The sequence below is a fragment of the Phyllopteryx taeniolatus genome, chromosome 14 (genome assembly GCF_024500385.1).
Source record: "Phyllopteryx taeniolatus isolate TA_2022b chromosome 14, UOR_Ptae_1.2, whole genome shotgun sequence".
NCBI lineage: Eukaryota > Metazoa > Chordata > Actinopteri > Syngnathiformes > Syngnathidae > Phyllopteryx > Phyllopteryx taeniolatus.
Genome location: NC_084515.1, coordinates 12,287,408 through 12,312,802, shown reverse-complemented (window position 1 = coordinate 12,312,802; position 25,395 = coordinate 12,287,408). Strand labels below are relative to the sequence as shown.

The 25,395-nt window shown below is 40.6% G+C and overlaps 4 protein-coding genes across 5 annotated transcripts; 3 read left to right on the top strand and 1 right to left on the bottom strand.

The window, feature by feature from the left end:
* Positions 1-70: 70 nt before the first annotated feature.
* lrrc42 (leucine rich repeat containing 42) lies at positions 71-4,792 on the bottom strand. Its single transcript, XM_061797599.1, has 7 exons — positions 4,209-4,792; positions 3,476-3,607; positions 3,281-3,402; positions 2,764-2,849; positions 1,926-2,039; positions 1,757-1,841; positions 71-384 (listed from the first exon to the last, which is right to left on the bottom strand). Exons 1-7 carry the CDS (start codon positions 4,604-4,606, stop codon positions 143-145), a joined length of 1,179 nt encoding a protein of 392 aa, XP_061653583.1. The 5' UTR covers positions 4,607-4,792; the 3' UTR covers positions 71-142.
* Positions 4,793-7,137: 2,345 nt separating this feature from the next.
* yipf1 (Yip1 domain family, member 1) lies at positions 7,138-13,148 on the top strand. 2 transcript variants are annotated; one of them, XM_061797879.1, is made up of 10 exons: positions 7,138-7,235; positions 7,456-7,580; positions 8,107-8,252; positions 8,324-8,404; positions 8,789-8,876; positions 8,974-9,090; positions 9,769-9,935; positions 10,080-10,262; positions 11,538-11,635; positions 11,809-13,148. In XM_061797879.1, exons 2-9 carry the CDS (start codon positions 7,547-7,549, stop codon positions 11,619-11,621), a joined length of 900 nt encoding a protein of 299 aa, XP_061653863.1. In that variant the 5' UTR covers positions 7,138-7,235; positions 7,456-7,546; the 3' UTR covers positions 11,622-11,635; positions 11,809-13,148. The 2 variants fall into 2 exon arrangements, with proteins under 2 accessions (XP_061653863.1, XP_061653864.1); XM_061797880.1 differs by lacking the exons at positions 7,138-7,235; positions 7,456-7,580 and adding an exon at positions 7,650-7,801.
* Positions 13,149-13,280: 132 nt separating this feature from the next.
* On the top strand, positions 13,281-15,586 carry zgc:113691 (uncharacterized protein LOC503529 homolog). The gene has a single exon (XM_061797881.1). It carries the CDS (start codon positions 14,304-14,306, stop codon positions 14,832-14,834), a length of 531 nt encoding a protein of 176 aa, XP_061653865.1. The 5' UTR covers positions 13,281-14,303; the 3' UTR covers positions 14,835-15,586.
* An 85-nt stretch (positions 15,587-15,671) lies between these two features.
* ndc1 (NDC1 transmembrane nucleoporin) lies at positions 15,672-23,085 on the top strand. The gene is made up of 18 exons (XM_061797878.1): positions 15,672-15,838; positions 16,434-16,554; positions 16,642-16,743; positions 18,115-18,289; positions 18,354-18,480; positions 18,551-18,659; positions 19,348-19,399; positions 19,475-19,607; positions 19,935-20,027; positions 20,101-20,182; positions 20,305-20,469; positions 20,890-21,144; positions 21,211-21,323; positions 21,596-21,646; positions 21,716-21,779; positions 21,860-21,960; positions 22,621-22,781; positions 22,856-23,085. The coding sequence occupies exons 1-18, from the start codon at positions 15,800-15,802 to the stop codon at positions 22,917-22,919; spliced, it is 2,007 nt and encodes a 668-aa protein (XP_061653862.1). The 5' UTR covers positions 15,672-15,799; the 3' UTR covers positions 22,920-23,085.
* The last annotated feature ends 2,310 nt before the right edge of the window (positions 23,086-25,395 follow it).

Sequence of the window (25,395 nt, the reverse complement as noted above, 5' to 3'; positions counted from 1 at the left end):
CAGATTAATGACCGGACCATAATTTGCCCACCCCTGCTTGAAACTGTCTAAATTAACTGTTTAAAAAAAAAAACATACAAAATAGCTTTATTCATAAAACATTACTGAACCAAACGACTGTACAAATACTGGTGCTGATATCTCAGTATTGATCCAACAAGTCCATGTCTTCAGCCGTCAGCACCGACGGGGTCGCGCGTTTCGCCAGAGGGCTCGTCCTCGAAACGTCACCGCACTTTTCCGACGGCCCTTTCCTTTTGCTTGTGACGTTGCCCGCTGGAGGTTTGTAGAAGTGCAATCGTTGCTCATCCTCGCTTGTTGCGGCTCTGTCGTGAGACAACGGCGCTTTGTTCAACACCTCTCGGACAAACCTTTGCCTGCCAACTGAAGAAAAAAGAAACTTTATCAACAGTAAAAGTACTTTTTTAAATTGTTTCTTGAGGGCCGGCACGGTGGACGACTGGTTAGCACATCTGCCTCACAGTTCTTGGGACCGGGGTTCAAATCCCGGCCCCCCCCTGTGTGGAGTTTGCATGTTCTCCACGTGCCAGGGTGGGTTTTCTCCGGGCACTCCGGTTTCCTCCCACATCCCAAAAACATACGTGGTAGGTTGATTGGAGACTTTAAATTGCCCATAGGTGTGAATGTGAGTGCGACTGGTTGTCTGTTTCTATGTGCCCTGCGATTGGCTGGTGACCGGTTCAGGGTGTACCCCGCCTCCCGCCCGAAGATAGCTGGGATAGGCTCCAGCAGCCTGCGACCCTAGTGAGGATAAGTGGTAAAGAAAATGGATGGATGTTTCTTGAGGCAAAATGGTGTACTAATTGGCTGCGACAAGTTTGTGCTTGCATTTTTTTCTTAATTGTTGAAATGGTATTTTTTAATATAATTTGATCAAAAATTATTCCAAATGTTCTTCGAAGGAAGTGATGTGGAAAAACTTTTTTATTTACACGTTTTTTTTAATCACATTGTAAAAACCTAAATAGTAACATTTAATTTAAACGAAACTTTTCTACCATCTAAAATCTGTTAAAAAAAAAAAAGGCAATTTTAGTATTTTTGCCATCTGAAGTCAACTTAAAAGCATGAATAGATATAAAACAAAAAGTTTATTTTGAATAAAAGAATTACATCTATGTATTAATATTTTAAATGTAATTATTGTAACAAATCAGTTTCTTTTCTGCCATATAAAAAAAAATTACAAACTTGTAAAAATCAAAATATTACGTATAAATATTCTTAAAATTCCATCCATCCATCCATTTTCTGAGCCGCTTCTCCTCACTAGGGTCGCGGGCGTGCTGGAGCATATCCCGGCTGTCATCGGGCAGGAGGCGGGGTACACCCTGAACTGGTTGCCAGCCAATCGCAGGGCACATACAAACAAACAACCATTAACACTCACAGTAATGCCTACGGGCAATTTAGAGTCTCCAATTAATGCATGTTTTTGGGATGTGGGAGGAAAACGGAGTGCCCGGAGAAAACCCACGCAGGCACGGGGAGAACATGCAAACTCCACACAGGCGGGGATGGGGATTGAACCCCGCACCTCAGAACTGTGAGGCTGACGCTCTAACCAGTCGGCCACCGTGCCGCCTATTCTTCAAATTGTTCTTTTTAAAAAAATATAAACAAATGATTAAACTTAATAAAATGTCCACTTAGTTGATCAAGCACATTTGACGAAATGCCTGTGACTAACTCAGTAGCCTTGTTCAGTACTTTATGAATATAAATGAACACTTACAAAAGCGAAGTGCTGATATTCTGGACTCATCAAGTTTCTTCTGTTTTGGCATTTGCGCGCCATTGGTTTCCCACTGGTTTACCACCTGAGAACCACACACATTTGCATATGAGACATCACAGAACAAACAAAAACACAGAAGAATGACACACCCCTATTTATTTATGACCTGTTCCGCCCATCCTTGTGTTTTACATCCGGAGTGGTCAAAGGCTTCCAGCGCTTTCTCAGAATAAGTCAGGCCCAGCAGCTCCCACATGGTAGACTTCAGTCTTGTACCAAACTGGAGGGAACAAATGACTTAGCTTATTATTATTATTAAACAAAGTGCTAGGAAGCGCTATGTGTGGGCAAACGCCATGTCTTTATTTGCAACTTGTTTAGGTCCTCACTCCTATGTTTACATGTTAGCGCCTCCCACCAGAGATCACATCAAGGAATACAACAGCGAGGGAGGAGGGACAATTTGTTTGCAGCACATACTTGTAGGGACTTGTGTTTATATGTGTTAATATGTTGCTAATGTATTATGTGGAATGCAAAAATGTAGAAACAAAAAACAAAATTGCTGTGGCAAAATGCATTTGATAAAACGAGTAACCATGAGCCAGTGTAATTTATTTTAGTAATAAATACTACCTAAAATAGAACAGACAACAATTTTGCACACAAAGTATATTTAAACTCAAACAATCAAGCAATGATAAAAGCAGAAGATTGACTATTTAATTTGAAAACCAGTTCTTTCTACGATGCGGCTTGGAGGTAGCCATTTTTATACGTCACTGTCAAGGACGGGAAAAAAAACTTTTGCATAGGCTATATCAGTGTTCCCTCGATTTTTGCCAGTCCATGGAACCTCCTCGATGCTTAAGACAACTGAACTGCGCCTTGATATGACGGCGTTACAGCAATTTCCGGGTTGCAGTCGAAGTGTCGAGGAGTGGGGAGCGAGGAACCTTGCAATTAACAGAAAATGAGATCCACCCAGTGCGTGCTTCAATCACCTTCATGCCGGTGCCAGATGCATCCAGTTTTTCAAGCTTAGGGAGACAGTTGAGGTAGCGGAGAGCCCTTTCGGAGATAGGGTTGTCTGAATTAAAGAGGAAATTGTTAGAGGTTATCTTTTTATTCATCTTTTTTAGTAACCTTATTCCAAGATAAAGAAAGGAGAATATACACGGGAAGTTACATTCAAGTAGGCCAGTATCGATGCAAGTATCGGAGGCGATACTCGTAAAAATGCTCCAATACTATGAGACCGACACCACCTTACCAGCCTGATATACCTTCCCGGCAGATGGAGTAGAAAGCCGTGTGGAGATACTTTTAAGATAAACGCGGACAACAACACTAGTGCTGATTGCAAATTATGCTCCACAAAATGGATGATTAAGTCGGCTCAGGCGAGAGAGGCAGGTTATCAAGTATCGGTACTTGGTATCGGTGAGTACAGTACTTGCATTCGGTCTGATTAAAAGTGGTATCTTTTCACTAGTCCCAATGGGAATAATGGCAACTTACATGACACATCCAGGCACTGAAGACAGTCCAGTCCTTTCCTCATCATCCTCACAGGCGCCGTCAGTCGTTGCAGGCCGACGTCCGACAGGCCGTTGCCGCCGATGAAAAGCTGAATCAAGCAGCTAAAAGGAGGAGAAGGCAACAAAAGCAAATTAGGGGCATCTTTACAAAACAGACGCCAGAGCGGTGCATCACCTCGCCAGCGAGGCGGACGTCAGGTGTTGGAAGATCTCGTGGTCGTCGCCCAGTCTGCAGCCAAACAGGTCCAAACGTTTCAAACTGTGGAAGGTCTTAATGTCAGCCATGCGCTCGCTCAGTAGAGGAAACCTAAAGGACGCACGGATCACAGCATCATCACCTTATTGCGCTTCCACGAGGGGGAGGCAAAATATTAGGAACAACCCTCACAACTGCAAACAACATCCACTGTTAATAATTGAATACAAATGAATCCATCAATAAATTAACAAAAAGGATACAAACTAAATTATCAAAACATTTTTAAAATAAAATAAATAAATCCATAAATTAATGTTAATGGGGGGAAAATTTATGGTAAATCATATAAATAAATAATACACATCACTAAAACTAATTAAAAAAACAAATCTGAAGCATTAACCAATTATACTTGAAATTTAAAAAAACTATCATTGACACACAGTATATTATTCAAATCGTATAGAATACTGGATTCGATTATTAAAATAAAGTTTAACAATAAGCATTACAAAATGATAGGAAAAATATAATACAGAAAACCCTATATAAAATCAACATATATTACAATTTAAAAGACAAAAATACAGCAATAAGCAAACAAACAAAGATAAAATCCTAATTTTTCCAGCTGAAAATATAATATATTTTATATAATATAATTCTATATATTTTTGGGACAATTTTTAATGGTCAAAATGGACTGGACCTGTTCCTGAGGCAGAGGGATCCGAGCACAATGTCTCCGTAGGCGTCGCAGAAGAGCCGCAAGGCTTTGGGGGACACGTCCGGTTTCAAGAACACGCGGTTCTCCTCGGCCGCGGCGAACAGCCTGTCGCCGATCTGCTCCGGGAAGCCCACCAGCGAGTCGACGTGGTGCACGTTGCCGGCCACGAAGAGCAGCGCGATGTCGAACAGCGACTTGCTGCTGTAGCGCAGGCTGCCCTCCGCGTTGTACGTGAACACGAAGTGCTCCTTACGAAGCACCAGCGGGTTGGTCCGCCGGCAAGAACTTGAAGGCGAGGAGGGCACCGGCTTGAGGACGATGTCGCTGCTGACACGACGCAGCTTGCCTCTTTCCCGCACGTACACGCCGCTGGCGTCCATTGTTGCTGTCGACTGTCATAACACCATCGAGTTGTTGTGTGATTCTGTCAGAGAGCTGAGCCAACATTCGACCTGAGTGAGATTAGCGTGTTTTCTTTTTGCTGGTGTCAAAATAAAAGCTGCTCGACGAGAAACATCGCTGTTTTATCCTGAACACACGCAAATTCCGAAACTAAATAGGGCGTATTTAATATAGTACGTATTTAAGTACACCCGAGTTAGCGTTTCGCTACATTCTAGTAAGAGTAAAACACATTGGGAACGATTATTTCGAAAAATCACAAACAGGAAGCCGGGATAACACGTCCGGTGGCATCATAAATAACATTTTGCGTTTATTTATTTTTTATTTTTTGTGTGTGTCAAAATTAAAGTGCCTCGACGAGAAACATCACTGTTTTATCATGAACATACGCTAAATACGACATTAACTTTTGTATTTTTCCTTTAAATATATATTTAAACATATCTTTGTTAGCATTATGCTAGAGTTTAAGATACCAGCGAGCAGAAGCAGCCCGGCTAACTGACGTGCCTACGTGGCTGCCATCTTGGAGAGGTCAACGTTCCCATCCAAGGCAATGCGTGGACATAGAAATTAAGTCGTAACTTGCTCATTTCTCAACCGATTTTTGGTTGAGAAATTGAGGGCCCAGAAGAAGCGGACTGCAATCTATCTGGATGCGCTGGCCGTATCTAAATGAGTTTCGATTCTGAAGAAGTCAGTGAAACTTGGACAGCTGGAAAGAAAGAAAAGAAAATTCGGCGGAAAGATCTTGGAGATGAGATGGAGAAAAAACAGGCAGATCGAAAATATCCTAAAGGAACTACTTGAAGAAGAACAGTGCAGTGAGCGAACTGGCCAGGATCTTGATACTGGATCTCGAAAAAAAGACCAATTGGAAAAATGTATTCAATTTCTCACAGCAAAATCACTGGTGGTCTGGCCTGTATTTGCCACACTTGGTACAAAGAGATGATGTGCAATGATAAAATAGAGAAACTACAACGATGCAACGTTGACCTGACAGTTGACTTAGGACAATTCATTTTTGTATTTTAAGAAACTGCCAAAATATGCTCACTTGAAAAATGAAGCAAGGCTTTATTTTATCCACTTTTATAAAGTATATCCTATATATATATATATATGGTCAAATAAAACGTTTGAGAGTCTTGAGTCTGATTGACTTTGAGTCTTGTTGAGGCTTAAATCTAGCGTCAACATTGGTTGATAAGTCTTCATCAAAGGTTTTAACATTGTTTTCCGATATTTATACTGTGAAACATTGCTGCGTGATCTCCACAACTAGGCTGGCTGGATGAACCTTGGCCCATGATACATGATACATTTTAAGACTATCTATACCACCTTTACAAAATTTCAGCACTGAAAACAGATCTGCATCTCCTGAAAATGTCATTAAGTTATCTTGATTAACAAGGACATGGCAAGTCTTTTGGCATTAAACGTCCCGTTTTCAGTCACAAAAGGCTCCTTAATTACCATTTTCAAAAATTACGACAAAAAAAGCTTGTAATTTCTCAAGATGTGTCTATAATTTTGATGCCACTTAAAGGGTTTTCCAAACCCTTTCCAATGGAACAAGTTTCTTTGAAATTGGAGCAACTTGAACATCCATCCATCCATTTTCTTAGCCTCTTATCCTCGCAAGGGTCGCGGGAGTGCTGGAGCCTATCCCAGCTATCTTTGGCCAGGAGGCGGGGTGCACCCTGAACTGGTCGCCAGCCAATCGCAGGGCACATATAAAGTAACGACCATTCGTGCACACTTTCACAACTAAGGGCAATATAGAGTTTCTAATCAACCTATCACACGTTTTTTGGGATGAGGGAGGAAACCGGAGCGCCCGGAGAAAACCCACGCAGTCACTGGGAGAACATGCAAACTCCACACAGGCGGGGCCGGGATTTGAACCAAGGTCCTCAGAACTGTGAGGCAGATGTGCTACCCAGTTGTCTACCATGCCGACGACTTGAATGTTTTCTGCCTATACTAAGTGCACTATTTTATCATGAAAACACTAAATATGACACTAAATATTACATATTCTCCTTTAAGCCATATTGAAATACATCCTCATTCGCCTTTTGTTAAATCTTAAGCTTAAAACAATATAAGCAACTATTTTGAATAATATGAGACCGTAAACTGGGCTAACACAGCCCCATATCATTGTAAATAACAGGTGGGACCTGATGTTCGTAAAATATTGTATAATTTTTAATAAATAAATGATCAATTAAAATAAAAACACGTAATTATTTTGAAAAGACTCAAACAGGAAGCCGGGCCAACACACCGCGATATCAGTGTCAATTACGTGGTGTCAAAATAAAGTAAGTAAACTAAGAAACATTGTTGTTTTATCATGAACGCAGGCTAACAATTACAATAAATGAGACAATTATCTTATGAGAAATATATCGTCGTTAGCCTTTCATGAAATATGCATTGTATTTACGATTATAGCACATAATTCATACTTATTTTGAATAACCACTAACAGGAAGCCAGTGTGTTTACAAGGCTGACACATCTGGTTCCTGCTTCCGTCAACGTAAGCTAGTAGCTGGGACCTGATTTTTGGACGCTTTCATGGTTAAAGTGAGCATTTTATTTACGTTTGTCAAATATGTACGTCAGGCTTTGTTGTACATACGAGGATAGGAGTTTTTTTCGTTTTAACATGCTTATGTCGTTTCCGGCATTTAGACGTGCTAAATAGCCAACTTGTAACGCTGGCTTGTTAGCTTAGTTGTCGGGTGTTCCTTTCTGTTGACAAGAAAGTCACCTTTGAAACGTGTTTGTTTGTATTTCCTCACAGCTTCCCAAGATAAAAGCACAACTTTTCTTTCGCTTGAACCGATAAGCCGATAACTTCCTAACTGACTGGTTGGCCCTGTACGTCCGCTTAAATGGCGTCAGCGAACGACCCATTTCAATTTCAAGGTGGGTGACGTCATTCATCAACACTTAGTATCAGCAGTGTTTAGTTTCTTTAACCGATCAGATTTCAAACTCGCCTCAGAGGGCCAGCTAGCTGGCGTACAATGACGTCAGCTTCCCCCCTCCTCCTCTGATTGGTCGGTCAGCGCAAGCTAACTTCGACGAGCAAAACATGTCTGGAGCGGTGTACACACATTAATACATGTAATAATCAGCATGTATTGGTGAGTGAGAGATCTTTGATTAAAAATTGCATTTTTGTCATATTACTAGGCAAATTGTGATTCCAAACTGCTACAGATAATTTACGGTATGTGGCACAATTGCAAGCTGTTATATTGCCTTTTTGAATAGTATTAATGGTTTCTATAATTGCAATGTTATTTATGGTGGCATTATTAAGAGGTGGATTTAGTCAGGTAAATCCCCACTGAAGGCCAAGGTAACAAATGAATGGTCTTCCAATCGTGTGGCTTAATTTTAGTGTTGTTAATGTTGTGCTAATGTGCTTTTGATGTCATTATTTAAGAATTTGAAGAGAGCAATCTGCTGGCAGCTGACAGAGATTCAACCACCATCAACATCGAGGATGATTTTGTAAACCAGAAGTCCCCCGGTGGTTTCACTCCCAACATCGATAATGAAGACCCCATGGCTGAAGATGACAAAGCTGAGGCAAGATGGTTAAGGTTATGAAATTATTTTTTTTTAAATTCTGATTAAATTTTTTTTTTTCAACTTTAAAGCTTCTCTCTGGGGAGAAGAAAAGCACCCCCTTCTGGACTTTTGAGTACTACCAACAGTTCTTCGACGTCGACACGAGCCATGTATGTATGTCTTCTTTTATTTGCAATTTAAAAAGAGCAAGTAATAATGTAACTAAGTAGAATAGGTAACAGACTTTAAAGAGGGATGCAAATGCACCACTTCAGTTACGCAAGATCCAAATCAAAGCCCCCTGTTCACAAAAAGCTTTACGATACCAGCTACAGTTGAGAGTCAAGCCAATGGGAATGGAAATAAAAACAAGTAACAGGTCATATAGATAGACTCAAATGTACAATACCAGTCACAAAAGACCCACAGTCAAGATAGACTCAAATGTACAATACCAGTCACAAAAAACCCACAACCAAGTACTTTGTTGACAAACAAATTCTTCCATGTATGGTCCACTTATATAACGTGTGACAATGTGACATTTTTCTCAGGTAAAGGAAAGAATCGTTGGATCAGTGCTGCCCTGGCCGGGAAAGAACTTCATTCACGTGTACCTTCGCAGAAATCCCGATTTCTACGGTCAGCATGCAAACACACATTCATTTTCAGTTTCTAGGGCAAATATAAGATATTACTAATTGAGCTGATGTTCTAATACACTCATGCCTCCTCTCAGGACCGTTTTGGATCTGCACCACTCTTGTGTTTGCCATCGCCATCAGTGGAAACATCTCCACCTTTCTGGTGAACCTGAACAAGCCAAACTACAAGTATACACCCGAGTTTGGAAAAGGTAAGGGCCATAAAAATCTATTGTCCTGTAAAAATTTAATTATCTATTTTATTTTGTCAGCTAGATAGTAGTGATGGTGAGATGAAGCCTTATGAGGCATCGTATATATTTGTGCCAGCAGGCTGTTGGTAGTAAAAAAAAAAAAAAAAAAAAGCCGTAGTCATGAGCAGTCCGCCTTAAATAAAAGAGAAATAGCGTGCTGATTTGGTTTAAACTGTAACTGTAAATGTTTTTAATAGATTTCTAATGCTGAGTGCATCATCACTACCAGTAGTATAGTCATAGTACATGCAAAGAAGTCCTTACTGTAAGTGTCGCTTTTTCCATTAGCATGTTGGCCGGCGTCCGGGTTGACAACGTGATTGTCGAAGGGGAGATCGTTGGAACTGCAACTGAATTTAGCATGGCTTGAACTATGCCAGTGTATCCACTACTTTCTGCTAAATTGTTCAGAGGTCATTTTGGCCATTTCCAGGCGTCCTTGAACAGCAACTTTGATGGCAGACAGATTGCAAATCTTATATTTGCAAATTTCTTTTGTTTTCATCAATGCATGTGGACGGAGCATGGCAGCGAAGTTTGTGACTCTGTGAGACGAAGGACCCACCCTGAAGCGATTTATTTGCAGAAATGTACATGCTTGCAGCTTTATTCTGATTATTTTTTTTTATCCCCCAGTGACCATAGCTGCGACAGCCATCTTCACCTACGCTTGGCTAGTCCCTCTCGCCATGTGGGGTTTCTTGCTATGGAGGAACAACAAGATAATGAACTTGGTGTCATATTCCTTCATGGAGGTTGTCTGCGTGTACGGATACTCCCTTTCTATATACATTCCCGCGGTGGTAAGTTTTCCTTCTGAATACACTGTGAAACTAATACACCTGAAGGTCAAAGTCCTTTTTTTTTAACAAAAAGCTGGTCAATAATATGATATATCATCTCTCCGAGATCATGTTTGCTCGTTTGTTTTTGTTTTCCCACACAAGGTTCTGTGGATCTTCCCGTTCGAGTGGCTGCGGTGGCTCTCCATCCTGGTGGCGCTGCTCCTGTCCGGCTCTGTCCTGGTCATCACCTTCTGGCCCGCCGTCCGTGACGACCAGCCCAAAATTATTGCGGCAGTCATGTCGGCCATCGTGGTGTTCAATGTCCTGCTCGCCGTCGGCTGCAAAGTAAACGCGCTCTCTAACTCTGTTCAGTTATCCACTTGACTCAGTTCTATAGCCGAAATCATAAATCCTTTAAGAAATGCCCAGCCAATGTTTTAAGTAGCATTACTGACATACACAGAAGTTAACCTGTGTTATATGAACATGTTGAAAACAAGACAACACTCTTAAAATGAATGACTAATGAGGAGACATAACGAAAGTCGCTGAACTGTAGCTACATTGCTGTCTAGCAGTTAGTTGCAAAAAGCTAACATAACGGTCTACATCTTCACTCTGTACTCCTCGTCAAATGTCGAAACTGGTCAAAACCACCTCCCACTAAGACTACCATGGCAACAAAAACAGATAATCTACCAAAATCAAACCAATAACAGCACAAACAGATAGTCTCAAATGTTCAACACCAGATAGAAATGATCTAAATCAAAGTCCTTTAGTCCTCAAAAAGCTGGTAAATACCATCTCTGGCTAAAAGTTCTACGAAGGGAACAAAAACAGGAAGTAGAAGCCTACTTAAAGAAAAGTCCAAGTCAGAAGGCCTTTTTCATAAAAAGTTAGTCTGACTGAGACAACAACGGGAACAAAAACGAAAATAAAATAAAAACACCAACAGCACAAACAAAGAAACTCAAATGCACGACATTAGTCACAGAAGAGCCAAAACAGAATACTTTTGTTCACAAAAAGCTGTTCAAAACCATCTCCTGCTGAGACTACCATTGCAACAAAAACAGGAGCTTGAAACCTACTAAAATAAACCCAGTCGCAGCACAAACAGATGGACTCAAATGCATGACACCGGTCAGACAATCCAAACCAAAGTGCATTTCATCCCAAAAAGCTTTCCCATACTGGCTCCAGCTGAGACAACAATGCTGTCAAAAACAGGAAGTGGAAATCCAAAATAAAAGCACAAAAAGATGGTCTCAAAATCAAGCCAGTAACAGCACAGACGGATGGACTCAAATGCTCAACAAAAGATGCAGATTATGAAAAGTTAAGTCTTCTTCCACACAAAAAAGATAGCTCAAACTCCAAATGTCAAATATGTATGTAGTCATTGACGCATTGTAGCTTTAGATTCATTACACTTGGTTTGCGCGGAAATGACACTGTCACGCTGATCATGGGGAAAATGACGATGTCCACTGTCAAGATCCCGCGCGGCGGGTGTCGCGTGTCCGCTCCCCTCGGCGTAATTGGTCTCCTCCGTTAATCCCGATGTCTGCTTGTTTGACCCGCCGTTTACTTCTTTGTTGTGTTCCTCTATTTTAGGCGTATTTCTTCAGCGAAGCAGAACCGGTGCCAGCGCCCGACAAACTGACGGCGACAGCAGTGGTCCACCCGCACACGACATGAGAAGGTGTTTCAAGGTACATACATACACATTTTTTTCACCCCCCTTTCATGCCCCAGTGGCCTACTGTTTCACGTCCTTAGTGTTTGAACACGCACAACATCCGACACGGCACTTCCTCGACATGATTTCTCCTTGCCAATGCAAGTGTCCACTATGTGTTGTTTCTTTCCCTCTCCCAAATTGCAGCGTCTCCTGTTGCCTTAATCGAGAGAATCGGGTTGCGGTGTGGCGATGAAGTCATCGGCCGTCTGGATTTCACGTCATAATCTACTGTGAGGGGTGGGCTTAGTGCACCGCTACCAAGTATGTTCTTTCTAATGGGGACGGGTGTGGTGTGACAATATGGATTTCCATTTATAGCCAAAACGCGACAAAAGACATTTTGGGTGAATATTATGGTTGCGGGATTTGGACAGCAGACCATGGAATTGTCCATACTGAATGGATGTATTTAATTTTCTTTACTAGTACTATTAATAATGTTGACAAAAGTATGGAAGTGTATTAGGGCCACACTGAAGCAATGACAAGTGTAAAACGGAATTACAGAAAAAAGTTATGTCATAACTCTGAGGAAAAAAGTCACAATGTTGCAGAAGAAAAAGTTGAGAGTAAAATCATAATATTACCAGGATAAAGTTGTAATTTTTGAAGAATAAACTTGTAATATGAAGATGAAGTTTAATGTCAAAGTCGGAATTCTACAAGGAGATTTTTTTTCCCGCATATTTATGACAACGTTATCCTTCTAATATTTCAACTTTATTCTTGTAATGTTGTCTTTTTTTTTTCTTAAAAAATACATAGTTTTTTTTACTTGATTATATTCTCTGTACTCGACTTTATTGCTTTATAGTGGTAATATTCCCATTATATAAAGTCAGAATTACAAGAATAAAGTCCTAATTTTACAAGAGTAAAGATGCAATAATACAAGAAAGATTTAATTTTACATTAATTAAGTCATAATCCGACAAGAAGTCATATTATTACGGTGATACAGAAATTACAAGAAAAAAAGGTTACTCAAATTTAAAACTGGGAATTTTTCCTTATATTACGAGTATTTTTGTACATTCCGGTTTTGTTTTTTCATAAAAATACAACATCGTGATCCATTATTTACTTATTTTTTGTATAAAAAAAAAAAATCTTATTTTCTTATTTTCTGTAATATTACAATTTAAGTCTTGGAATATTCTGACTTTATTCTTGTAACATTGACTTTTTTCAGATTTTTTTTTTGTTTTTTTGTTTTTTGTTTAGTTGTTCTTTTCTGTGTTGGCCTTATACATGTTCACACAAAAAGCAATTGTAAATTTCCAAGAGTATTGCATCTTTTATTGAATAATTCACATTTGCTGATTGAAGGACTACGTTTGTTTAAAAACATATGGACTTGCTAATGGAAATGTTCAATTTATAAATCAGGAGTTACAAATAAATATCTATCATTGTGACTTCAGTTTTAGACACCAGTGACTTGGACAGTTGCATCAAATAAACACTAAGTCAAATAAATAACAGGCTAAGTGAGTCGTCCTTGTTAATCAGCAGCAGCCGAGTGCATCTAAGACCGCCGGGACATTTCAACATTTTAAATATTTAGGCGAGCGCCTGTAAGTCGTAGGTTTTGGTTTTTGGTGAGCAAAAGAACAACAACAACAAAACCTACAAGAATGAAGTCAAATAGCATTTTTAAAGAATAGTCATTAGTTTATCTGGATTTTTTTTAAAAAAAAATTTAAACTTTAAATAATGATTAAATGTGCGAGAACAAAATGTTTAATTTTACAACAATACAGTTAGCATTCTATGAGATTAAAGTAAACATTTTACAAGAAAATATGACTCGTAGTGGAATGAACTGAAATATGAGAAACAAATGACATTTTTAGGTGTAAAGTCTTAATTTTGCAAGATTTAAAAAATAATAATATTGTACAAGAATGCAGTTGTAATTTTACAATTGTTAAGTATTCATTGTACAGGAATACAATTGATAATAGTATGAGAAGACATTTTTTAACAAGAAAACAGTTTCATAATAGTTGTCACTTCATTTTTAAATTTAGGTAATTTACTACAAAAATATTAAAGTTCATTTAATTTCATTTTTACCATTTAAGGTACATTTCATGAGACTAATGGAAAATATTGTATAATGATGAGAAAAGTCAAAATTTGTATGATAAAGTTGTAATGTTACAGGGATTAAGTATTCATTTTAAGCTGAAAAAATAAGTAATTTTCCAACTATTTGTAATTTAATGAGGAAAAATATGAATTCAACAGAAACAAGTCTATGAGATTTAACAATTGTCATGGTGCAAGAATCAAGTTGTTATTTCTTATTACTTCATGGTAGAATGTTATAATTGTTATGTTGGATGCTCCCTGCGTAGAAGAATGTCAGCACTCTGAGGCTCCCAGACCTGCTTGAGACTAAATGTAATCATTTTTATGTTTTTGGGCTCCATTAGGCAAATAGGAAAAAGAAATGGTGTGACTGGAAACCTAATTAGCGGTCATCCTAGCCACCAGCTTTGAGTTACACACGGCAGCTCGGCACAAAGTCCGTGAGAGCAATCCCAAGCGCCGCTGTGTCGAGCTCGCGGGTGACCACTTGAGGAGTTTTCGTAAGAAGCAAAATTTGTACTTGTCCCATTTTGATCTGCGGTATGATGGCCACAGCCAAAGGTGACCGAGCATCCAAATTCGAGACCTTAAAGCTCCTGGAGAAGTGCCGAAAAGAGCGGGATGACGCCGTCCACCGAGAGACCGTCCTGCGGCACAAACTCCGGCAGTACGAGTCCAGGCTGCGCTCCACCGAGACCCTGAAGCAGAAGCTCAAGACCCTGACGGCGGACAACAAGGAGCTGAGGAAGCAAGTCAAGGCCCTCCGCAAGGAGATCGGCCTCGAGTGCAGCCCCAGGTTCCACGGCAAGACCACCAAGGACGTCGTCAACGACCTGCACGAGAAGGAGCGCGCGTGCGACGTACTGATAGAGAAGGCGGCCGAGCTGAGCCTGACCGTGGACGAATTGACGTCCGAGCTGGCAAACGCCGTCACTTCCAAGACGCTGCTTCCGGTCAAAGCCTTCGAGAACAAGACTGGCGACGCAAAGACCGCATTGGATAGACCGAGCTTTGCCACTTATCATAACGACAACAAGTCTTTTATGCTTGATGAAAGTACAACTAATTCATAAATAGTAGGGATGCTTGATACTACTTTTTTCAGACTGATTAGTACGAGTATTCACTTGAGTACTCGCCCATACCCAGTACCGGTATGATTACTTGTCAACTAATCCATTTTTAAATTAATGGAGAACTATTTTGATAATTAATCATTAGGCAGCATTGCTGAACTTTAAATTGTCCAAATCCTCTTCATTTCAGCCTCTCAACAGTAAATATTTTCAGATTTCTGTAGTAAAAGCAGACTGCATCATTTTCTTTGCGGTTAATAAAAAAACAAAAAAAACAACAACCTGTTTTACTTTGAAAAACAAAGATCCACTTTTTGGTCTATTTTCTGACATGTTACAGACCAAATCGGGAACGAGATCAAAATCAATTTATGGTTGTTCATTTTCTGCACTGACTTCTGTTTGAATAAAGCGGTGGAAATGAAAAATGAATCAAAATAATAAACAGATTAATCGATTATGAAAACAATTGTTAGCGGCAGCACTACTTGTGATGCATAACATTTCTATTAACAGAATGACAGGCAATTGAACAAAGACCTTGTCTATAAACCACCAGCTTCTGTGGAGGGATTAACCACTGATTCATGAATACAGCATCTGTCATTGTCTAGAAATGTAGTAAATGGCCTTATGATTTAAACAGCAGTTTTGATTTGTGTATGCTTTTCGCGATACCTTGTGTAAAAAGTTAGTGAAATATCACAAATGTACCGTTACTTGTAAACCTATAAAACACTTCCTTCAAACTGGTCTCGACATGCCTCAAGGTAGTCCTTACATCATCCTTATGATAATAAAAACGTTATTTAAAGGTCGCTTTTAAGCAGGCAGATATGTGGAAACCTTCGTGGAGATGGGGTCCTTCTGGAGGTCCTTTGAACGAAAGTGGCGCGGCGGCATGATGGAAACTTGGAAGTTTTGACGAAGAAAGAAGAAGAAGTAACTTAACGCTCTCCGCAATGTTTTCTGCGGGTCAAAGTTGTTGGTTTGTTCGCAAGGTGAGCCGCTTTGTGTCATAAAAAGCCCAGCTTTTGTTTCTTAATACGAACCGCGTTAGCTAACATGCTAGCCAGTAGACTAATGTATGTGTTTTTGCTACTATAGGCGAGTTATCCGAGTGGAAGCTCAACACTACAGTCATTTCGCGGTTTTTAAGTGTATATTTCACCGCCTGACATTGCAGAAATGTAGCAGATGTCGGACAGTCTTTGACGGTTTTGCTAGGAAAGATAATTTAAGTAAGTAGCGTTGCACTAGCTGTCATGAAGTTGTCAAGTCCGGTTTATTTATACTAAACCCTCAAGAGTCTGAAACAAAAGACATTACAGACCCAGCGTTCGCTAAAATCAACTCTGGCCTACAACCCACATCCGGGCAAGGAAACACTCAGAAAACCTATTTGAAGCCTTATCCATCCATCGTTTACAATCCTAACCCTGGTATGAAACCATGGTAACCCCAACTACAAACCTTAAACCAGGCTAGAAATCCTGTTTTGAAACCATAATTCTGTCACGATGAAATCTTAGAATTAAATGTAATAAAAGAAAACATTTTTACGACTACTTTTGGTGAACCCTGTACTGTATCTAGGTGATTTGTTGGAGAGCTGCAGCCAGCATAGCCTGGACCGCATTGCTGTTGCCCCCCACCACAGCAGTTTTTGTCATCCTCAGCAGATTCAGTCCTCTCCACCCCATCCAGACACTATCAGGTGAGTCAGTCACCATTTATTATTATTTTTAAACATCCCAGCTGTCATTTATAACCTCTGTAACATCAAAATGTCTTCCCCGTATAGAATGTGTGTCCTTCATGGGAAGCGCCAGCGGCATTTTCTCCTTCATCCTGCTTTGCGGCGTCACCACCATGGTGGGCTTCTTGATCTTTGAGTATTATACAGGTGAGCGGGGTTCAAATCTGACAATGTGATGTGACAGTGTGAATGAATGTGAATTGTGTCTTGTGAATGTGTCTGTTTATCAGACATTTTCTATTGTGGTTTGGAGCTTAAAATAAAATATAAAAAATATTCACCCTCTGAAGACAGACACTTAATGGAAAGGTCATTTTTATGCTAGTTTTAGCTTTCGTATACAAGCTAGTTACGTTGGCATTCGCTTAGTAATGTTGATCTGTGTATGTAATGGAATTAATTGTGCTCATGGAATACTGAGCTTCCGGAATTATATTTCATGAAAATAAATTGTGTAATTTTCCATGATGTTTTTTTTTTTCTTCTTTTTTTTAATTGTACGGAAATAGTTGTAATTCTATGATAGGAAAGTCATTTATGAAAAAAGTATAAATTGTAGAACTATTACTTGGATAGATTGTAGTGTTAGTTTAGTTTTGTTTTTGTTTTTTTAGATAAAATTGAGAAAAAATTGTTTTTTTAAAAACTGAACAGCTACATTAGTTTAATTTTAGGACAAAAATCAATTGTACATAAATTACATAATACTACAATTAAGGTTTAATTTTGAGGAAAATGTCGAAATTTTAATGAGAAAATTCGAGAAAAGTTACAATTTCATGAGATTTAGATTTCTTTTTAAAACTATGTAATAAGTTTAAAAATATTTTTTTTATTGTACAGGAATTGTCATTTTGAGAGGAAAATATTTTTCAAGAAAAAAATATTAACTACAAGAATAAAACGTGTAGTCAGAGTAAATACGAGAATAAAGTCATAATTTGACTGAAAATAAAATTGTGATTTTATAAATGTCCTCGAGGGTAAAAGTATTACTTTTAGATCGATAAAGTAATATTGTAAGAATAAAGTTGTAATATTTATGGCCCCAACAAAAAACATTATTCTACAGTAAGTAAGTCATATTTGTTGTTAGTATTTTTACAATGATGAAGTTGTAATATTGCAAGAAGTGAGAGAAATGACTGAGAGAAAAAATTTTTAAAAGAAAAAGATTTTATGAGAAAAGTCATAACTTTACAAGGATTTTTGTTGCTTACAAGAGAAAAAATATTGTCAAATGATAGGTTTAAGTTTTTGGGAGGAGGGAAAAGCGTAATTTTAGCGAGAGCGGTTGTCATTTTTTAAAGTTTTCCAAATCAATTATGTGAGAAAGATTATTGTATGAGAATTAGTTATCATTACACTTTTCGACTTGGTTACCATCACTGGTACGCTCCTGTAGTAGTTTCTCACACACACACACACACACACACACAGAAAAGAGCAAAGACCAAAAAGCCAAAGAAAAAGCAAAACGTCCTTGTGGATGTCGATTTGTGTTCCGCTTGCTCTTAGTCATCCCCACCGTCGCCTGCTCCAAAATCGCCTTGTTGGGTCAGCTGCTGCACCCGCGTCATGTGGCCAACTCCCTGCTCCACTGCGTAATGGGCATCATCGTAGCCTGGTGTGCCGCCGTCACCATCGGGGGGCGCTACGAGGTTCTGGGCTACCCGTGCGGCCTCAGCGACGGGTAGGTCAATTGCACCGCCACGCGTAAGCTAGCCGCTAACACGTCACTAATAAGCGTCCTACAGTCCCCCTCAGGTGTGTCTGAACGAATACCACCTCATCCTGCTGCTGGCGGGCGCTTTTGTGGGCTTCTCCCACACTCTGTTTGGCGTCGTGCACAACATGAACTATGTGTCGTTCCACACGGTTCAGGTACGTGTACCGTTGGACAAGTCTTGACAAAGTTTGTATCCACTATTTGAATCCTCCTTTTGCTCTTCAGCAATACAAGTACCTTCGTTTTAAGGGATCCTTGCCGCTGGTGGTAAGGTGCAGCGCCACCCAAGCGCTTTACTCCATCAGGAACTACATTGTCGCCTATTTCTTTTTGGGTAAGTTTAAAACAGGTAAATGCAATTCTCTGAACACCAAACTCCACCTAAATTCAAAATAAGTGAAAATTATAAATATGTTTTTGGATTAAGTGGTATTATTTTAACTTAATTATTTCCACTATGATACCTTTTACTTTTATTAAAATAAAAAGTATTATTTAACTGACTTTGTCTTACTCCTTTTGAGTTATGGTTATTATAATGTATTTTTTTGTATTTTATTACATAGAATACAAACTAAACACATTTTTAATTAACAATCCTAATTTTGAAAACAAATTAAAATGCTGCATTTAGTGGTAACACTTTTGTTTTTTATTGGTAAAATTATTTCACACCCCTGGTCCTGAATTTGATTGTGGGATTTTGTGGGTGTGTATTTTTTCCCTTTTAATTTTCTTATTATGCTCCTATTAAACAAACCATAATAATAATGTATATTTAACTGTACACAATAATGTTACATGTTATGTTAGTTTTTTTTTTTTTTTTTTTTTTTAAATTACTGAAATTACAGAAAAATCCTCTTTACTGTTTTTTTTAAGTGAAATGTGCCTCAAAACTTGTTGCTTCGGCACCATTCTGATATAATGCCATTTTTTAAAAAAAGTTATTTTTTTCTTTTCTTTTTGTAAATAACAAACACTTTATATTGTCACTGCCTTGTTCTTCTATTTGTTGACAGGATACATCCCGAGAGAGTGGATCTGTAAAATGTTTAACCTTCACGTGACCAGGTCAGCGCATTTTCTCAACGGTCGCCCTCGCACAGTGCTTATTAATATTCACGAATCTTCGCTTTCCCCCGTCAGTTCTTCCCACCTACTGGACACCATCGGTGGACTACTGGACTTGTCCCTGCTCTACCACCTGTGGATCAGCACCACCTTCCTCCTCTTCACCTGGTACATCGCCCTGCTCCTCTTCAGGATTTTTATCACTGAGGTGTGTGTGTGTGTATGTGTATTTGGGTGCCACTGCATTATTCACGACGTCTAATTATCTGATGGCAGGGTGCCGTATCGGCTGTGTGATAGTGGCAGTATACAGTCCTGCCTTCACTGGGTTCTATGTAGAAGGCACAGGCTGTACTTGTTGGTCCAACCACACAATAGTGCTGCAAAAGTTCTTAGGGTAAAGTTTTTGTTCAAGAGGCTCTTGTCATTTGACACTGGGGGTAATATCAGGCAATGTTACAATGTTGCGCCGTAGTCACCTTAATGATTGAACAGAAATGACATGAATCCCACTTTATTTCCTCTGTGCTTGCAGGACTACAGTTTCCCAGTGCAGTCATCTTTCACAGAGGACGTGCACCAGTGTCTTCCCAGAGTTCTGTCTGACCCACAGCCGGCCATATTAAAAGTATCCCATCAGCTTTCCTCCAAAAGCCCTTTGGCATATTTGGAATTTAACCTCAAGTCTCTCTGCCAAACAGTTCCTCGCCCTACAGGACTTGGCACTGCTTTCTCAGCATTCACCGTTACGACGCGGCGAGGTGTTCAGTCTGAGTCAGCCAGGTTTGTTTCTGCACGTTGATTTATTATTATCCCCCCCCCACACACACACACACCTTTTTTTTCTAGTTTTTAACGTTATCTACCATGATGAAAATGACCATCCTGTTACCTCTTTCCGTCAGGTGGACATCCTCACAACTGGAACGCCATCAGCAAGGAGTGTCAGTCGCTTCTGACCGACCTGACCCAGCGACTGGTGGCGTACCATGACAGCGTGGCCACCAACGGCAGGGCCAAGTCGCTTTCGTCGGGAAGCGAACTGAAGACCTCGTCCGGCTCATCGTCAGGTACGTCGTCTCTTGGCCTGTCAAGTTTTTTTAGGGCCATTTATTTTCCCAAAAACTTTCACCATAAATGATAGTATTGTTGTTGTTGTTTTCATTCTTGGTACTTCCAGGGACTTTTTGTTGTTAATACTTGTGGTTTCAGGGTGTTCTAGTTCATGGTATGTGTAGTTCTTCAGTCTTTTACTTTGTGGTATGTGTAGTTCTCCTCATAGTTACAGGGATTTTTTTTTTGTGCTGAGTTTTTGTAATTCTAGGGACTTTTAGTTCTTGGTACTTGTAGTTCCTGCAACGATAGGGTTCCTATCAGTGTTGTTGGGCCTCTCTAAAGTACTCCTCCCTCCAGTGGGGTCTTCTTTTGGGCATCCATTGGACATAATCTGTGTAAAGACTTGTACTTGTCTTCTTTTTAAACTCTAAAAGTTTCTTCTGGTGTGGAGGATCTGATAAGTCCAAGGCCCACCAGCTTCCTGGTCAAGACGCCAGGGTCGGTCTTTGCCCGGACTGCGCCGAGCCCCCTGACTGCTCCTTTCACCCCGCCACACCTGGACAGCCCTTTCGCCTCGCCCGGTCTGCGGCGTCTCACTGCGCCCGTGGACCAGGGCTCGCCGTGGCACGGCGCCGTGCAAAGCCCCCACGTCATGAGGAGGGCCCCCAGGCTGTGGTCCACCTCCACAGGTAAGGGGATGTACACGGCGGAGCTCGCGGTTAACTTGTATTCATTCTGCCACCTTCTCCGTCCAGATTCCCAGTCCAACAGCAGCCCGCAGCTCTGTGCCGCCCCACCGCCCACTCCCAAGCAAGAAGCCCCCCAACCCAGTCTTTTGGCCCAGTTCCTCCATAACAGGAAAGAACAGGTACATACTTTAGTTCTTCCTTGCATTCTACTGGGGCCACATCACTTTAGATGAGTAGAAACGTACTTTAGCAAATCTTCACTGCCATCACCTTTTCACGTAGTTCCCCCCCGTCCATATTTGTTACTGCATTTCTTCCGCTGTAATTTATGGAATGGCAGACAAGGTATTTATAAAATGTTGTTGTGAATCACACAAAATGGCTGCTGTGACCTTTTTATACATGAAAATCCATTACATCTCCATTTAAACGCTAACCTTGCCCCATCCAGGTTAAGATCTTCTTGTCCAAGCGTGTGCTGATAGCATATTTGTTCAACAAGGTGAGCTCAGGACATTACACCACTATTCACTATATTTCACGGGAATGCTGAAGGGTCTTTGTTTTGCAGCTTCCAGAAGCCTCCAGTGAAGCGCTCTTTGCCGACAGCCAGGCCCACATTTGGGCGTTGGAAGGTAAACGATGACGTTTTCACCTCCCGGTCAACATGGATGTTCAACACATGATGTTTACCATGTGATTGATCGCTTTCCAGGACTGTCCTACCTGGTTCAAGCCTCCTTCTCAGAGGACCACTTTGGCGTGGTGCAGACGACGTTACCCAGCATCCTTAGCTGTATGCTGTTCCTGCAAGAGGTCAGCTTTCTAGCTACTAGACGAGGGGCGTTCTTTAATCTGGCATTTACATTGTGAGTCCTGAAATATTTGTTGCATTGATTTAGCTTTTCTTTTTTTTTTTTAATTTAAGCTGGTTGCTTAAAATGTATTTAAGTACAAAAAAATATATTGGAAATAAAAATACAAGTTAAAAAATCATTTTACAGAAACTTTTAATTTACTTTTTTTAAATAATAGGTTTGTTTATTGTAAAGAATAACACAAAGCAACGAAGTAAACAATTTTATGTACTGGACATTTAATATTTATTTGCGGTCATACAAATGTAAAGAGAAGGTAATGGCCTCATTGAAAAACAAAAAAATAAAACTACTCACCCTTTGAAGAAGCCTGAGAGACATGGAGAGGGAACAGCACTGGCAGTTTCTGGTATGTGCGATATGTGCGGCCGCACAAGGCTGCATCCCTCAAACGGTTTTTATAGGTTTGGCATCGTGAAATGTGAATCATTGGCGTTTGTATGGGGAATTTAAGAAAACAGCACTTGAGTTTCTAAATCACTACTCTGCATTACATATAAAATGTCAACATTTCTGTCACACAGGTGTAAAGATGGGACTTATTTTATTTATTTAAATAGAAACAGGTGTCAAAAGCTACCCCACGATTTGTCCGCAGGCAGTGGACCGACACTTCAAGCTGCCTCACGCCTCTACTAAACCCGTGAGGACGGCAGGCAGCATGGGCGAGCTGGCCTACAAGACGCTGCGCTTCGCTCTCAGGGCCGCGCTCAAGACAGCCATATATCGAATCACCACCACCTTCGGAGATCACCTGAAGTGAGTCGCTGGTATGTCAGTACTGTAGTCTTTCCGCACGTACATAGTAACGTGTTGCTTTTGCACCCCTTCAGTGCCATTGACATGTCCGCAGAGCACCGCAAGAGGTTGCAGCACTTCCTGCACTACAAGGAGTAACTTTTTAATATTCATCTATCTCCATCATGCTGTCAAGGAGCATACGTTGGATGTTTTTATTTGTACGAGAGAGCAGGGAATAGTAAGCTCACAGGTCAGACATCTGATTGTACATACTCGCTTAGTTGTTTTTGATTTGTTAAATAAAAAGGATGTTAAAAAAATGCGTTTTCTGGTTTCATTGCAAATATTAAATGAGGTATGGGGTCTTAATGGTCCGTGTTTCAATAAGTTGATTTTATGTTGTGTTGTTTTTTTTGCTCAAGAAAGGGAAACTGGTGGTCATTTCCAATAATACCAAATCTAAAGATATAATAATAACAACTAATTGCCTCTGGAAAACCCCTTTTTCATCACCAAATCTATTTACATCCTAATGTGGTCAACTTCATAGTTTTTCACAAAATGTATACAATTGGTCTGTCCACATGTCATCTGTTATTTTTAGGCATTAACCAATTTAGTAAACATAGCTTTAGAACAAAATTATTAACTGTTGAATGCTTAGGTGTCTGAAAAGTGACCGTAACAGTGCAGCATTTTGACGCCTCAAGATTGAAAGTCTGGATGGGTTGTTTCTTTTTTTTTTTTTTTTTTTTTTTTTTTTTTTTTTTTTTTGGAAGACAATAGTGAGTGAAAACAGCTAGATGAGAGACCACATTATCCTTCCTCATGCCCAGGTTACAGAACTCTGGACATTAGTGGTAGTGCACTGGAGTGGTTTAGGTCCTATCTGGCGAACAGAACTATGTGTATGAGTTGGTAGTTCCACACGGCTCCACTGCCCTATGCAGCTCCACAGGGTTCAATTCTGGGTCCACTCCTCCTTATATTTGCTGCCCTTAGGTTCCATCCTGAAAATGTGTGGATTTTCCTTTCACTGTTATACTGATGACAGATTTGTTCCATTGAAAAATAAATATGCTTTCTCAGTAATAGTACTTCTATTATGTCTCGTAGACATTAAAACCTGAAAGGCCTTGAAATTTTAATGAAAAAAAACTAAACTGAAGTGGCACTTGTAAATCCTCGCTAGTCGGCTTGGGGCCCTTTGATGCAATATGCAAAGCTAACAGTCTCAAATTTGGGTTTTGAAACTGGATCGGCAAATTGGTGCAGTAGTCAAATCCAGCTTCTTTTATTAGGTAGCTGGCAAAGGTAAAACTAGTGATGGCGAGATGAAGCTTCATGAAGCATTGTAACACTTCATTCATTGGTCATTCTTGATCCTTCATTACACACGAAACCACCTGCTGGCCATGTGGATAATCACAGGCAGCTGTATCTTTTACGTTCCCGGTGAGGGTTGGACTCCGCCAAGGCTGCCCTTTGTCGCCGATTCTGTTCATAACTTTTATGGACAGAATTTCTAGGCGCAGCCGAGGCGTAGAGGGGGTCCGGTTTGGTGGCCTCAGTATTGCATCTCTGCTTTTTGCAGATGATGTGGTTCTGTTGGCTTCATCAAGCCGTGACCTCCAACTCTCATTGGAGCAGTTCGCAGCCGAGTGTGAAGCGGCTGGGATGAGAATCAGCACCTCCAAATCTGAGACCATGGTCCTCAGTCGGGAAAGGGTGGCATGCCATCTCCAGGTCGGGGATGAGATCCTGCCCCAAGTGGAGGAATTCAAGTATCTTGGGGTCTTGTTCACGAGTGAGGGAAGAATGGAACGGGAGATCGACAGGCGGATCGGTGCAGCGTCTGCAGTGATGCGGACTTTGTATCGGTCCGTTGTGGTAAAGAAAGAGCTAAGCCGAAAGGCGAAGCTCTCAATTTACCGGTCGATCTTCGTTCCTACCCTCACCTATGGTCACGAGCTGTGGGTCGTGACCGAAAGAACAAGATCCCGGATACAAGCGGCCGAAATGAGTTTCCTCCGCAGGGTGTCCGGGCTCTCCCTTAGAGATAGGGTGAGAAGCTCGGTCATCCTGGAGGATCTCAGAGTAGAGCCGCTACTCCTCCGCATTGAGAGGAGCCAGATGAGGTGGCTGGGGCATCTGATTCGGATGCCTCCCGGACGCCTCCCCGGTGAGGTGTTCCGGGCATGTCCCACCGGGAGGAGACCCCGCGGACGACCCAGGACGCGCTGGAGAGACTACATCCTTCGGCTGGCCTGGGAACGCCTCGGGATCCCCCCGGAAGAGCTGGATGAAGTGGCTGGGGAGAGGGTAGTCTGGGCGTCCCTGCTGAAGCTACTGCCCCCGCGACCCGACCCGGATAAGCGGTAGAGAATGGATGGATGGATGGTATGTGCCGCGTTGTATTTTTGCGTCTTTTTGGCTCTTGTGAATGACTATGTATTACAAAACAATGTTTGACCAAGTAATTTCCCAACATAAAGTTTAAAATATATTATTTTTGAATGTATTCTGTGTGCTTAAAATGTTCCTCATCACTCATGGCAGGTTGTATAATGTTTTTTTCTGTCACTTTGGGAAAATGGCATGGGCTTAAGAGGGCAGAGGATTTTGAAAGTGC

Coding starts and splice junctions, on each gene's coding strand:
- yipf1 (XM_061797879.1), top strand. CDS start 7,547: ATGGCGTCAGCGAACGACCCATTTCAATTTCAAG. Junction 8,405..8,788: donor TCGACGTCGACACGAGCCAT/GTATGTATGTCT, acceptor CATTTTTCTCAG/GTAAAGGAAAGAATCGTTGG. Junction 9,091..9,768: donor TACACCCGAGTTTGGAAAAG/GTAAGGGCCATA, acceptor TTTATCCCCCAG/TGACCATAGCTGCGACAGCC.
- lrrc42 (XM_061797599.1), bottom strand. CDS start 4,606: ATGGACGCCAGCGGCGTGTACGTGCGGGAAAGAGGCAAGCTGCGTCGT. Junction 2,040..2,763: donor CATCTGGCACCGGCATGAAG/GTGATTGAAGCA, acceptor TGTTCCCTCCAG/TTTGGTACAAGACTGAAGTC. Junction 385..1,756: donor AATATCAGCACTTCGCTTTT/GTAAGTGTTCAT, acceptor TTTTTTCTTCAG/TTGGCAGGCAAAGGTTTGTC.
- ndc1 (XM_061797878.1), top strand. CDS start 15,800: ATGTTTTCTGCGGGTCAAAGTTGTTGGTTTGTTCGCAAG. Junction 16,555..16,641: donor CCCCATCCAGACACTATCAG/GTGAGTCAGTCA, acceptor TTCCCCGTATAG/AATGTGTGTCCTTCATGGGA. Junction 20,028..20,100: donor CACAGCCGGCCATATTAAAA/GTATCCCATCAG, acceptor TCTGCCAAACAG/TTCCTCGCCCTACAGGACTT.
- zgc:113691 (XM_061797881.1), top strand. CDS start 14,304: ATGATGGCCACAGCCAAAGGTGACCGAGCATCCAAATTCGAGACCTTA.